We start from the raw sequence: 12,460 nt of genomic DNA, 5'->3' as shown, positions 1-12,460 counted from the left end.
ATCCCACATGCCGCGGAGCAGCTGGGCCCGTGAGCCATGGCCGCTGAGCCTACGTGTCTGGAGCCTGTGCTCCGCAATGGGAGAGCCCACAACAGTGAGAGGCCCGAGTACAAAAAAAAAAAAAAAAAAAAAACATAAGTATGAGAGACATAAAGCCAAAGATCTCCTTGAATGTTTTTGTTAATTAAAACATGAAACCTGACATTTTACAAAATTTAAAAGACAAGTTAATATACATGTGATTGTATTTCTGAGCCATGTTAATAAAAGCCCCTTATTAACATCGTTTCCTTAAAAAATTAGTTAATAACTAATAATAGTAATATATCATCACAGTTGGAGGCGTAAAAAGTAACATGCTATCTATCCAGATGTATGAAGCAATAATTAGAGTTGCTAATAAAAAGAGACAGCATGGATTGGAAAATAATTTCATTGTTCACATTTTCCCTTCTGCTACATAAATTAAACTTTTCTGCTAACATATGCTCAGTGATATGATTTAAAGGTAACTAGTTTTTGTTGTACATTCAGTACCATCCTTATAAGAAAAAATAAGGCCCAGTAAAATGTATGTCCTAATGAAATGTCCTGAACACTCTATTTGCATAAAGTAACCATCAGTTAATCACGGAACTCTCCTCAGAGTCTATTGCGAAGTTCAAGGTACACAACCACTTTTAAACAGACAATGACCAGCAAAGGAGTGACCTGCTGAATATTTAAGTTCCTTTTTGTTTCATAATGTAACCTAATTACCAATTAGCTATCAAAATTTTTCTCTTTACCCAAGGTATTTCTTATTTTCAATGTTTCATATAACTGCTGAAAAGTTTTGTATTAGTCTTCAAAATTTCATCAAGTTTATGTAGTGCCATGAGCCTGTTGAATGGAATGGATATATCACAACATATATTTTAAAAGATTACTGAATTATTTACTTAGAAAAACTTAGCAGTAGCCAACAGCTCAGCACACATACGTACACACAAATACACACACAATCCACCAGGCCATGTTTTGTAATGAGTTTCCACTATATGAGACAGGTCTTAATATCCTTTTCAATTTTTCTAAGATTTAAAATCTCATTTTCCTATGTTCTGAAGTACTACATTTTAAGTACATAAGAAGTAAAAATTGAATTCTACCTGATGTGTAAAGATTATATATTTTTATTAATTTTAATTATTTACAGTTTATAAACAACTTGACAACTCAATTAGGCTTTAAAAATCATACTGTAACTTGGAAGGAACATATAATTCAATTTCTCTCAATCTAATTTGATGACTTATTTACTTAATTATTTTTAATACAGCCACTTGACTATGAGAGCCGAAGGCTTTACACTCTGAAGGTTGAAGCAGAAAATACCCATGTGGATCCACGTTTTTATTACCTAGGACCATTTAAAGATACGGCAATTGTGAAAATCTCTATCGAAGATGTGGACGAACCACCTGTTTTCAGCAGATCCTCCTATCTGTTTGAGGTTCATGAAGATATTGAAGTGGGTACAATCATTGGTACTGTGATGGCAAGGGACCCAGATTCTACTTCTAGCCCCATTAGGTAATTATGCTTATGCTTAGGATGAAAAGAAAGGGAATTGAAGTAAATGTAGAGAGCATGAGATTCTATTTAAAGCGTTTAATGCATTAAAAGGTAGAGCTGTGCTGGGCTTCCCTGGTGGCGCGGTGGTTGAGAGTCCGCCTGTCGATGCAGGGAACACGAGGGGACACGGGTTCGTGCCCCGGTCCGGGAAGATCCCACATGCTGCGGAGCGGCTAGCCCCGTGAGCCAGGCTGAGTCTGTGCGTCTGGAACCTGTCCTCCGCAATGGGAAAGGCCACAACAGTAAGAGGCCCGCATATTGGAAAAAAAAAAAAAAAGATAGAGCTGTGCGTATGTTGGGTGAGCACAAGTATTTAAAATAAATTGTCTGTGTTCTGGGGCAGGGTAGGCACACATTTCATAGTTTGATTCCGTTTTAATCATGCCAGTTACTGAAACTTGGCTTGTATCATCTGCCTGTCTCTTTAAGATATTTGTTGTTCTGACGCCTGGTACAGATAAAGGGGACTATTTCAGCTGTGCCTCTGCAATGTAACAAAATCAATTTCTCTGTGCTTTTGGGTTCTTAAATAATATGAGGTTGAGAGGAGTTTTAATAATTAAAAATTATATAATCATAACAATGTTACAATGTAGTTATGATTTTAGAAACTTCTATATCCTACCAGCAAAGGGGGAAGTTTTTTTGGTGTTCTTTTGGCTATATCAAAAAGTTTAAAACATTCCAGAAAGATCAGAGTCATTTCAAATTTTTGTTTTGCTTTGTTTTCTTATGGCACCTAAAAACATATAAGATGTGATAAAAACATACAAATGAGAAAGACAAAGTTTTCACTGACATTTGTTCTCTCATTTTAAAAAAGTACAAATATCTATATACAATATTCAGGATCAAAATTACTGCTCACTTTAAACTGTTAGTCCATCAATTATTTTGGATTTCATTTGTTTCCTTATCCTCAGCAGACTGATTTTGCTTATCCTTTTTACAATGTGGGCCAGTCTAGTAGGAGTTCAAGTGGTTGTACAATTTCCAAGTACACATTTCTCTGACTCCTAACTATGCAGCAGTGGAATGTCGGAACCTCTACTTTTATGCACCATGTGACTCGAGCTCAAAGTTTAAAATTCTGTAGGTTCTGCCGTATCATCAAGTGACTTCATATTATATATATATTTATATGAATATATATTAACATTATTATTTGATTTATATAATTTTACCTAAATATTTTCTTATAGTCACATACATGGCACATACATGACAGGTTACATATTGGCAGTCAAAACCTGCATATGGTAGTCAAGTACAGCTCCCATCTGTCAGCATGGTTTTCCCATAAATTCCTCTCCCATCCATTTATCTTCATTGAAATTACTGCATTCCTTGGATTTTTTTCCTTTAAAGCTTTTTTTTTTTCTTGTCATTCCTTCGGTAGACATTTATTGAACATACACTCTTATTCTTCCCTATTGAATACTACCAAGCATTCCCTTCGCAGAGCTCCTAACTGATTTTAATAGCCTGTGTTCTGTGTTCCTGGTTTTAAAGTGGGCTTCTTAAAATAAAATATAATATTTTTAAAAAGTTCAGTTTAAATTGTGGCATTATTAAGAGGCAATATATTTTTCCACACAGTGAAATAGATTCTAAATATTCTCATAGACTAATGGTTATTACATGTTAAAATATGTCTGTGGATTCTTTCTTAAGTTAAATTTTTCATCAGGATGCAAATTTCAGGACCAGGAGAAAAGAATCCATTTATGTGTACTAAGCAACAGAATTAATGACTTCATTGCTTATTAATGACGGAGTCTAGCTAAGATTGTTGTTGTACATTTGAATTTATACTAACTTGATATAGAAAAAGCAAATGAATATTTCTGGATGTTAATATTGATAGACCGTGCAGATTAAAAAGATATATATATATATATATATATATATATATATATATATATATATAGTCAAAGAGGTAAAGTAGTTTTACTAAAGCAATGTATTTAAGGATGGATAATTGGATAATACTGGTCATGTTATAAACTGTCCATGTCATGTATTGTAGATGTTAATGCAATAATCAAAGGTATTTACCTAAAATATGTCTTTTGGAACTGATTTTTTAAATGAGAATGTTAGGTAATAAACATAATTTACCGATAGAGAATTGAAAAATAAACGGTTGCCCCTTGAACAACTCAGGGATTAGGGGTGCAAATCTCCCCTCTCCCCCTCCCCACAGTCAAAAATCTGAGTGTAACTTTATAGTTGGCCCTCTGCATCCGCGGTTCCGTGTCCAAGGATTCAACCTCACATTTATTTATTCAATAAACACAGACTCTAGTTTATATTTTCTGAAAATATCTGCATATAAGTAGACCCAGGAAATTCAAACCCATGTTGTTCAAGAGTCAACTATAATTATATCAGGTTTGAAAAAGAACCAGGATCTCTCTGTATCTTCAAGATAATTTCACATAATCCTTTAAATTTTGTCACTAGCTTTTAAACTGAACTACAAGAAAAAAGACAAAACACACATAAAATGGATTTGGAAAAGACAATGATGCTCTATATTGATTTACATAATGCAACTTCCTGTCATATTTCTGTAGAAATAAGGATACTTATCATTTGCCAAAATGCCAAAGAAGTCATTCAACAAATATTTGTGGGTCACCATGTCAGTTACTAATTTGTTTCTCAGGGAATTCTCAGTCTGTTAGGAGAGAAGATTCAGTATAAGAAATAAGATTCATTGAGTATCTACTAGATTCTAAGTATGATGCTTGCTGTTTTCATGTTTGATTTCCTGGTTGAGATGTGAGATGAAATGAATTCCTAATACAATGTGGTAAATGACAGAGATGATGGTACAAGGTGCTTTAGGATGGAAGGGGACAAATAGCTTCTACTTCAGGTAATCATGGAACAGTCCAAGGAGGAGGTAAAATTTACATTGAATCTTTCAGTAGTAAAATAATTTTGTCAACCTGGGATATAATTTGTGAATTATTCCAGATATAAAGATACAATGTTTTGCTTTATTTGTGAATGGCTAAAGCATGTAGTTTGAATACAAAACTAAATCCATATTGTGTTAATAGAGAGGGCTGGGGTTTATTAAGGAAATTTGTAAATTACTGGTCTGTTCTACTTAGAACTGATTTAAAATAAAAATCTAAAATAAGCAATCCTCAAAAATAAAATCATATTAACTGTATCAAAATGTTAAGTTATTCTTCTAGTGCAATTTATTAAAAACCCCGCAAAAAGATCATAAATTTCAATTGATCTTTGGAAATATTATACAAGTTTGGAACACTAAAAGAAAAAAGTTTTATGGCACTTTCAAAATTATTTTGTGTTATTACTTACAAAATACTATTTAAAAATAATATTTCATATCTTATTCCTTCAAATAAATGACAGTTGTGGTTTAGGAAAATATATGCCATAACTATATATTACTCTTCCTTTTGTCATATTTATTTTGATTTGTTTTTTAAATTTTTAAATAGGGAACATTAAAGATAACTTGGGGGATTATGCTTGCTAACTCAAGAATTATGAAACATTTGTAAACAACTAGGCTTGTGAAGTGGCAGGAACCACCAATGAGGGGTACAGCTCTTTTAAACCTTGGCTGACAACCCCCCAAATAATGGAACTTATCCCAACTACATCATCCTGATTCATAAACCTGTAGTTGGGCTTTGGAATGACACCCGACACAATGCTTTTAATCAATTTGCAGAATAGTTGGTTTTGTAATATATATACTAAGATTTAATTTGATACAAACATTTTGCCAAACTTTTACATTGAATCTTTTCTATTGAAAAGATTTGAATCTATCCCAAACTTTTCTATTTTTAAAACATTTCTAGTTAAAATGTATACATTTTATAATGATACATGTGGATAAGAAACCAAAGCTACCTGGGTATCATACTTTGAAGCTGCTAAACACCATCATAAATTGATGATCTACTACTCTGAGGGAACTAATGCTGTCTACAGTATTCTTACTAAAAGACTTTACTAGTGGGAATGATATTTTGCATTTGATCCTTGTAATAATTCTTCAACAGAGTTCTCAATCACTAGGTAATGTCCGTTGGTAATGTAAAATTGTAATTCCAAGTTCTGTGGAAAAATACATCACGGTCAGTTGAATATGCAATAGACAATGATTTAATTAAACAAACATTCAGAAGACCAGCATTTGAATGCAGAACAAAGGTCAATTCAGGTCTTGGGAAGAGGTTTTGGGAGGATGGGAGAGGGTCAGTTTGTGTGTATGTGTGTGTTTGTGATAAATCCATGACACAGTCTGCATCCTGGATCAGTACTATGTACTTTCCTGAAATTACTATATATCGCTATATATGTGTCTTTACATTTCACCATTTTCTCCTGCAAACCATCAGTAATGCTGCCTTGTATTTTTCTCTGCCCTCGATGTTCAGATTTTCCTTGGATCGCCACACTGACCTGGACAGGATCTTTAACATACATTCTGGAAATGGATCCCTTTATACATCAAAGCCACTTGACCGTGAACTATCTCAGTGGCACAATCTTACTGTTATCGCTGCTGAAATCAGTAAGATGAGTTTTATGTATATCATATTTAGCATAATTTTAGGTTTTATTTTGTGTTAAGAATAATTTCTTCTCATTGCACACATGAGTTGTAATTTCAATCTAAGGTTTTAAAAGGCTTCTCTACACCTATAATTTTTTTCAATAGTTTCTATATATACTGAGAAGTAGCTGTAGGCATCCACAAATCTACATTTAATATTAACTAATAAAAATGATCTAGAATTGGAAACTAAAGATATTCTCTTTGGGAGAAAGGGAAATTATTAAAATTGTTGCTTGGACGCCATGAATAAAATCTATGCTAAAATGCTGGGAGTCCATTATTTAACAATAAACACAGAGATAGATATTATTACTTCCTTTTTACAGGTGAAGAAACAAAGGTATTAGTAATAAGAGCTAACATTAAACACTCGGTGAAGGTATTATTCTAAGAATTTTAAATTAATTCTTTCCTCCTAATATTTTTCTTGACCTTATTTAGCAGAGAAGGAAATAAGACTCCAGGGATTTTAGTAACTTGTCCAAAGTCACAATGCCAGAAGTAGTAAAACTGGGATTTGAAACTAGTCATTCTGTTTCTAGAATGACTTAATTCTATACCAAATTTACAAAATTTCATCCAACTAGTAACAGACAAAGCCAGCATTCAAAATCATATCTGTCTCTAATTGCAAAAGTTCTTGTCCATACACAGGACTGGCTACATAATTTTTATAGCCTATTATAAAATGAAAGTATCAAGCCTCATGTTAAAACATGATTAAGAAATTTAAGATGGCAACACTATAAAACTCTTAGAGGAAAACATAGGCAGAACACTCTGTGACATAAGTCACAGCAAGATCCTTTTTGACCAACCTCCCAGAGAAATGGAAAAAAAAACAAAAATAAACAAATGGGATCTAATGAAACTAAAAGTTTTTGCACAGCAAAGGAGAACAGAAACAAGATGAAAAGACAACCCTCAGAATGGGAGAAAATTATTTGCAAATGAAGCAACTGACAAAGGATTAATCTCTAAAATTTATAAGCAGCTCATGCAGTTCAATATCAAAAAAACAACCAACCCAATCCAAAAATGGGCAGAAGACCTAAATAGACATTTCTCCAAAGAAGATACACAGATTGCCAACAAACACATGAAAGGATGCTCAACATCACTAGTCATTAGAGAAATGCAAATCAAAACTACAATGAGGTATCACCTCACAGCAGTCAGAATGGCCATCATCAAAAAACCTACAAACAATAAATGCTGGAGAGGGTGTAGAGAAAAGGGAACCCTCTTGCACTGTTGGTGGGAATGTAAATTGATGCAGCCACGATGGAGAACAGTATGGAGGTTCCTTAAAAAACTAAAAGTAGAACTACCATACGACCCAGCAATCCCACTACTGAGCATATACCCTGAGAAAACCATAATTCAAAAAGAGACATGTACCACAATGTTCATTGCAGCTCTATTTACAATAGCCAGGACATAGAAGCAACCTAAGTGTCCATCGACAGATGAATGGATAAAGAAGATGTGGCACATATATACAATGGAATATTGCTCAGCCATAAAAAGAAACAAAATTTCACTATTTGTAGTGAGGTGGATGGACCTAGAGTCTGTCATACAGAGTGAAGTAAGTCAGAAAGAGAAAAACAAATACCCTATGCTAACACATATATATGGAATCTAAAAAAAAAAAAAAGGTTCTGAAGAACCTAGGGGCAGGACAGGAATAAAGATGCAGACGTAGAGAATGGACTTGAGGACACGGGGAGGGGGAAGGGTAAGATGGGACGACCTGAGACAGTGGCATGGACTCATATACACTACCAAATGTAAAATAGATAGCTAGTGGGAAGCAGCCGCATAGCGCAGGGAGATCAGCTTGGTGCTTTGTGACCACCTAGAGGGGTGGGATAGGGAGGATGGGAGGGAGACGCAAGAGGGAGGAGATATGGGGATATATGTATATGTATAGCTGATTATTTGTTATAAAGCAGAAACTATCACACCATTGAAAAGCAATTATACTCCAATAAAGATTTAAAAAAAAAAAAAAAGATGGCAACAGCAGAGCATTAAATAAGGGTGGGTGGGTCCCTTCTGAGTGTGAGGCCCTGCTCAGTTACACATGCCCATGAACCAGCCCTGCCCACACACACAAACCTGTTCATGGTTTCTGATTCCTGTATTATGATATGTGCATGGAATAGATCAACTCTTTGTTTTAAAAAGAAGCATAAATTAGGGACTGAATCATGGTAAAAAAAAAACCAAAAAAAAATAAGCCTATACATTTCAGATCTGAAAAACTAAGCTGAATCCACAAACATATATCAAGGTCATATACCAAGTTATTCGAAGTAATCATTCCAAGATTTGTAAAGCAGGGCATTGGGGCTTAATTACGAAAAGTCTCAGAAGGATGGAACCGGGCTAGACTGACCATCAGCAATGAACTTAATGCCTCAAGAGAAAGTACTAGATTTAATTTTTTCTTAAATCTGCCTCTGAAATATAGATTAACCCCACCATCCAAACAATCCAGTTTTTCCATAATGAGATATAAATAGCTGTGTCTCTCAGGGTGAACTGAAGAATTTTTTAGTTTTTCTTCAGGAAAGTTTTATTTCTCTATCTGTATCCATATCACAGTGTTTAGATGTGCCCGAGAGGATCCAGTCTGATTACTCCAGAAGCATAATTGTTTGTGCTCTCTGCTCGATTCAAGCTCCTTATTCAAGCCTAATGAGCTAGGAATTGCATTTTCCATTTCAGATACTTTGAGAAATTTAACTTCTAAAGCTAGTTGAAGTAATGACAATTCTGTAAAAAGCTAAGTCAATTATGTTCTTCATTTTAAGAATTAAACCTACTTTCTGCCCGTAAATAAAATCAATCTATGGAGTAACTGCTGGAAATGCCTACCTGCCAAGCCACAAACAGTCAGGGGCCCATCATACTGTTCCGATTATCAAATGGAATGAGGGTGAGAGGGAAACAGCATGTAAGGAATTGTTTTCACTAGATTTTAAACACTGGGTTTGTGGTAAGTGTGCCATACACCAAGCCCAGAGTAGTGCAGAATGGCCTGGAAATGTACTTCTTACCAATGTTTCCAGGCTCTGCCTCTAACAGTTTAATTCTACATTCATATCAGTGTATCCCATCGTATGGAAAGTATTATTCCAGGTAATCATTTAATGCACTATACCATGGAATAACTTCTCTTTTTCTTCTTTAAAAAGTATTTTAAAATCCCATGTGGAGAATATAAAATCTAAAATTAAGATCATAATCAGGGATTGTAAAACACTTTGATGTAGAAACCAATGAGTTCCTATAACCACATCTGAAGATTAAATTATAAGCATTGCAATATATTCTGACAACAGTAGAGCAAAGTTTATGACTGAAGGACTCCATTTTCTATACCTGCTTCCTCATTAGTAGAAATCCTTGCCCTAAGTAGGTAGAAAAGATACCTCTTTCTAAAGCCTGGGATTTCTAGATAACGATTTATACTTTCTTCTTCCTGGAGGTATGGAAAAGCCTGTGAATACGTGGCATGGTTTTACCTTAGGACATACATTTTAAGATCCTTTGTTGCTCACACATTCTCACTACAGTAGAGTTTGCTGGATGACCAAGAGTCTCAGGTGGTAAATATATGCCAGCTCCTATTCAGTATGATGCTTCCTTGGAAGGCTTTATATTTTTATTTCTACCTAAGCAGCCGCATCTGCCAGTAAAAGATTAGTGTAAGCACTGTTTTTTGAATAGGTGACTCCAGGCCTGATGCTTTACAAAACGTGTTTATCCCCATGGATTTAGCTTTTGATTTGAAGAGCCTTGAGTTATGTGTAAAGAGGCTGGAGAATCTCCATATTGTGTTAGGGAAGGGACTGACAGTGCAGTTTTTTAGATGTGAAACTCTTGTCTTTCTTGGCTTCTGTGGCACAGTTAGAAACTGAATTGCTACCAACAAAAGAGTTATTTTTATGTCAAGACTTTGTATTGAAGGAAAACATTTAGATTATGTCCATTAACTATAAAAGTAGGTTAAAGAGCACATTCTAGAAAATACAGAAGACTCAATCATACCTTCCCACTCTTCCCCATAGCATCAAGTAACTCGGGGTAGCTGAGGATTCATTTGGAGGTGAACACTATGCCTCTGGGTTTTAGCAAGTTGTTTAGAAGTGAGGGAGGTAGGAAAATAGCAGAATAACATTTTTCTCATTTTTTTCTCCTCTCCTCACTTTTTCCCAAATGTACACCTCTTGAGACCCACATGAATTGCAGGAAAGCTAGTTAACACATTTTTATTGTGTACATGCTTTGCATGGAGAAAGATAGCTTAAGCTTTTAAGTAATGTAAGGAAATAAGATATGACAGTGATACTTCCCTGTTGGCGCAGTGGTTAAGAATCTCCCTGCCAATGCAGGGGACACAGGTTCAAGCCCTGGTCCAGGAAGATCCCACATGCCTCGGAGCAACTAAGCTCGTGCACCACAACTACTGAGCCTGCGCTCTAGAGCCTGTGAACCACAACTACTGAGCCCACGTGCCACAACTACTGAAGCCTGCACACCTAGAGCCCGTGCTACGCAACAAAGACAAACCACCGCAATGAGAAACCCACACACCACAACGAAGAGTAGCCCCTGCTCGCTGCAACTAGAGAAAACCTGCACGCAGCAACAAAGACCCAACGCAGACAAAAATAAATAATAAATAAATAAATTTCAAAAGAGGAAGATATGACAATGATAATAAAGGATCTTAATAACAATAGTCAACGTGTATTTGTTTTGTGTGTATACCAACAAACTGATACTTCGATAAGAAGTTTCCATGCATTAGCTCACCTAATTATTCAAATAACTGTATAAGATCAGAAGTTCTATTTTGATTCATTTTGAGTAAACTGAGGCATTAGAGACAGAGTGTAAACTGGCCAAAGTCACACAATGAATAAGTGGTAGACCTGGGAATCAGGTCAATTCTGTTTGACTCCAGGATCTAAACTCTAACCACCTGACATACTAAGAAGTGAATAATATGCAGCGATAGATTAGCAAATATGAAATCAGAGCCTGAGAACTGAACACATATGGGTTAAGAAGACTGAAGGAAGACTAAACAAGAGTGTTAAAGAGGAGATGCACTTTAAAGTTTCCCTTGAAAAGAGTAAAGTAAGGTAAATACACTTCAGACGGAAGTGTCTGCCTTGCTTCATACTACGCACGCAGCCTTGTAAACACCCCTGCCAAGTAATCAGTTCTTACATGTTATTTTTTTAAAATGCTGATTTAATTATTTTAGTAACATTACAATTACATGGAGAGAAGGGAGGAGAAATAAATTCTCTTGAGTAGTGATATACTCCCTGTTTGTACCTGACAATATTTCTTAACCCTTGTATCTGAAAATTATTTAGATAAAATTAGAAAATCAGATAAATTTCACAAGGGTAAATCATATTATTCATAACCAAAGTTGGTAGAGGCCATTTAGTAAGATGGCTACTGTCCCTCAGCTTATCTGCTATTTTTTATTTTGCTTTATTTTTAGCGAATTATCTCCTTTCTCCTTTTATATTGATCTTGAGCTTGACTTTACCGAAGTTCACAAAGAAGTTGAACTATATCCAGAGACTGAGATTTTGACATCACAAAGGCTGACGAATATAAACCTGAATTTAAGATCTCCAAACACCTCAGATATCAGTGCAAGTGCCTAGAAAAATTCTTGGTGGAGATAATGCAATTATGACTAATATACGGTTGTTACCCAAGGCTAAGATATATTTTAAAATTCCATTTACAAATCAAAACATATTTTTAAATGCATATTTTTATGTGAAAACTTTGATGCCCTTGATTTTAGCCAAAAAAAAATCATGATTATTACACTACATGTTACTATTGAACTAATTTTGTCATACATAATTGAGCCTGGATTGTTGAAATGGTACCAGTAACAATTGTATTAATGAAACATCTAAAATCTTGTATTTCATTGTAAATTTCCATCCGATTTGTAAAATTAGTAGCTATATATTAAAATTTCCAAAAGGAGGGATGAGAGTAGCTGTTGGAATACATTTTAGTGATAGAAGTAGTCAGAAGGGTAGGTTGTAATATAACAACTACCATGTAGATGACCTCGGGCAAGTTACTAATTTATTTAAAATCACTCTTTATCCAAAAAAAATGGTATAAATTAAGAAATATAATGACATATAATAAAGATTTAATAAG

The 12,460-nt window shown here is 34.7% G+C and overlaps 1 protein-coding gene across 2 annotated transcripts in view; it reads left to right on the top strand.

Annotated features, from left to right (window-relative positions):
* Positions 1 to 12,460, top strand: part of LOC136120680 (cadherin-10) — a 117,734-nt gene that overhangs the window by 92,985 nt on the left and 12,289 nt on the right. For both annotated transcript variants that reach the window (XM_065874223.1, XM_065874222.1), the window contains exons 6-7: positions 1,322 to 1,575; positions 6,054 to 6,190. In XM_065874223.1, the coding sequence (XP_065730295.1) occupies positions 1,322 to 1,575; positions 6,054 to 6,190 (391 nt within the window). The remainder of the gene's footprint in view (positions 1 to 1,321; positions 1,576 to 6,053; positions 6,191 to 12,460) is intronic.

This window comes from Phocoena phocoena, chromosome 3, assembly GCF_963924675.1.
Source record: "Phocoena phocoena chromosome 3, mPhoPho1.1, whole genome shotgun sequence".
NCBI classification, from domain to species: Eukaryota; Metazoa; Chordata; class Mammalia; order Artiodactyla; family Phocoenidae; genus Phocoena; species Phocoena phocoena.
The sequence above is the reverse complement of the archived record's forward strand: the minus strand, read 5'-3'. Positions and strand labels throughout refer to the sequence as shown.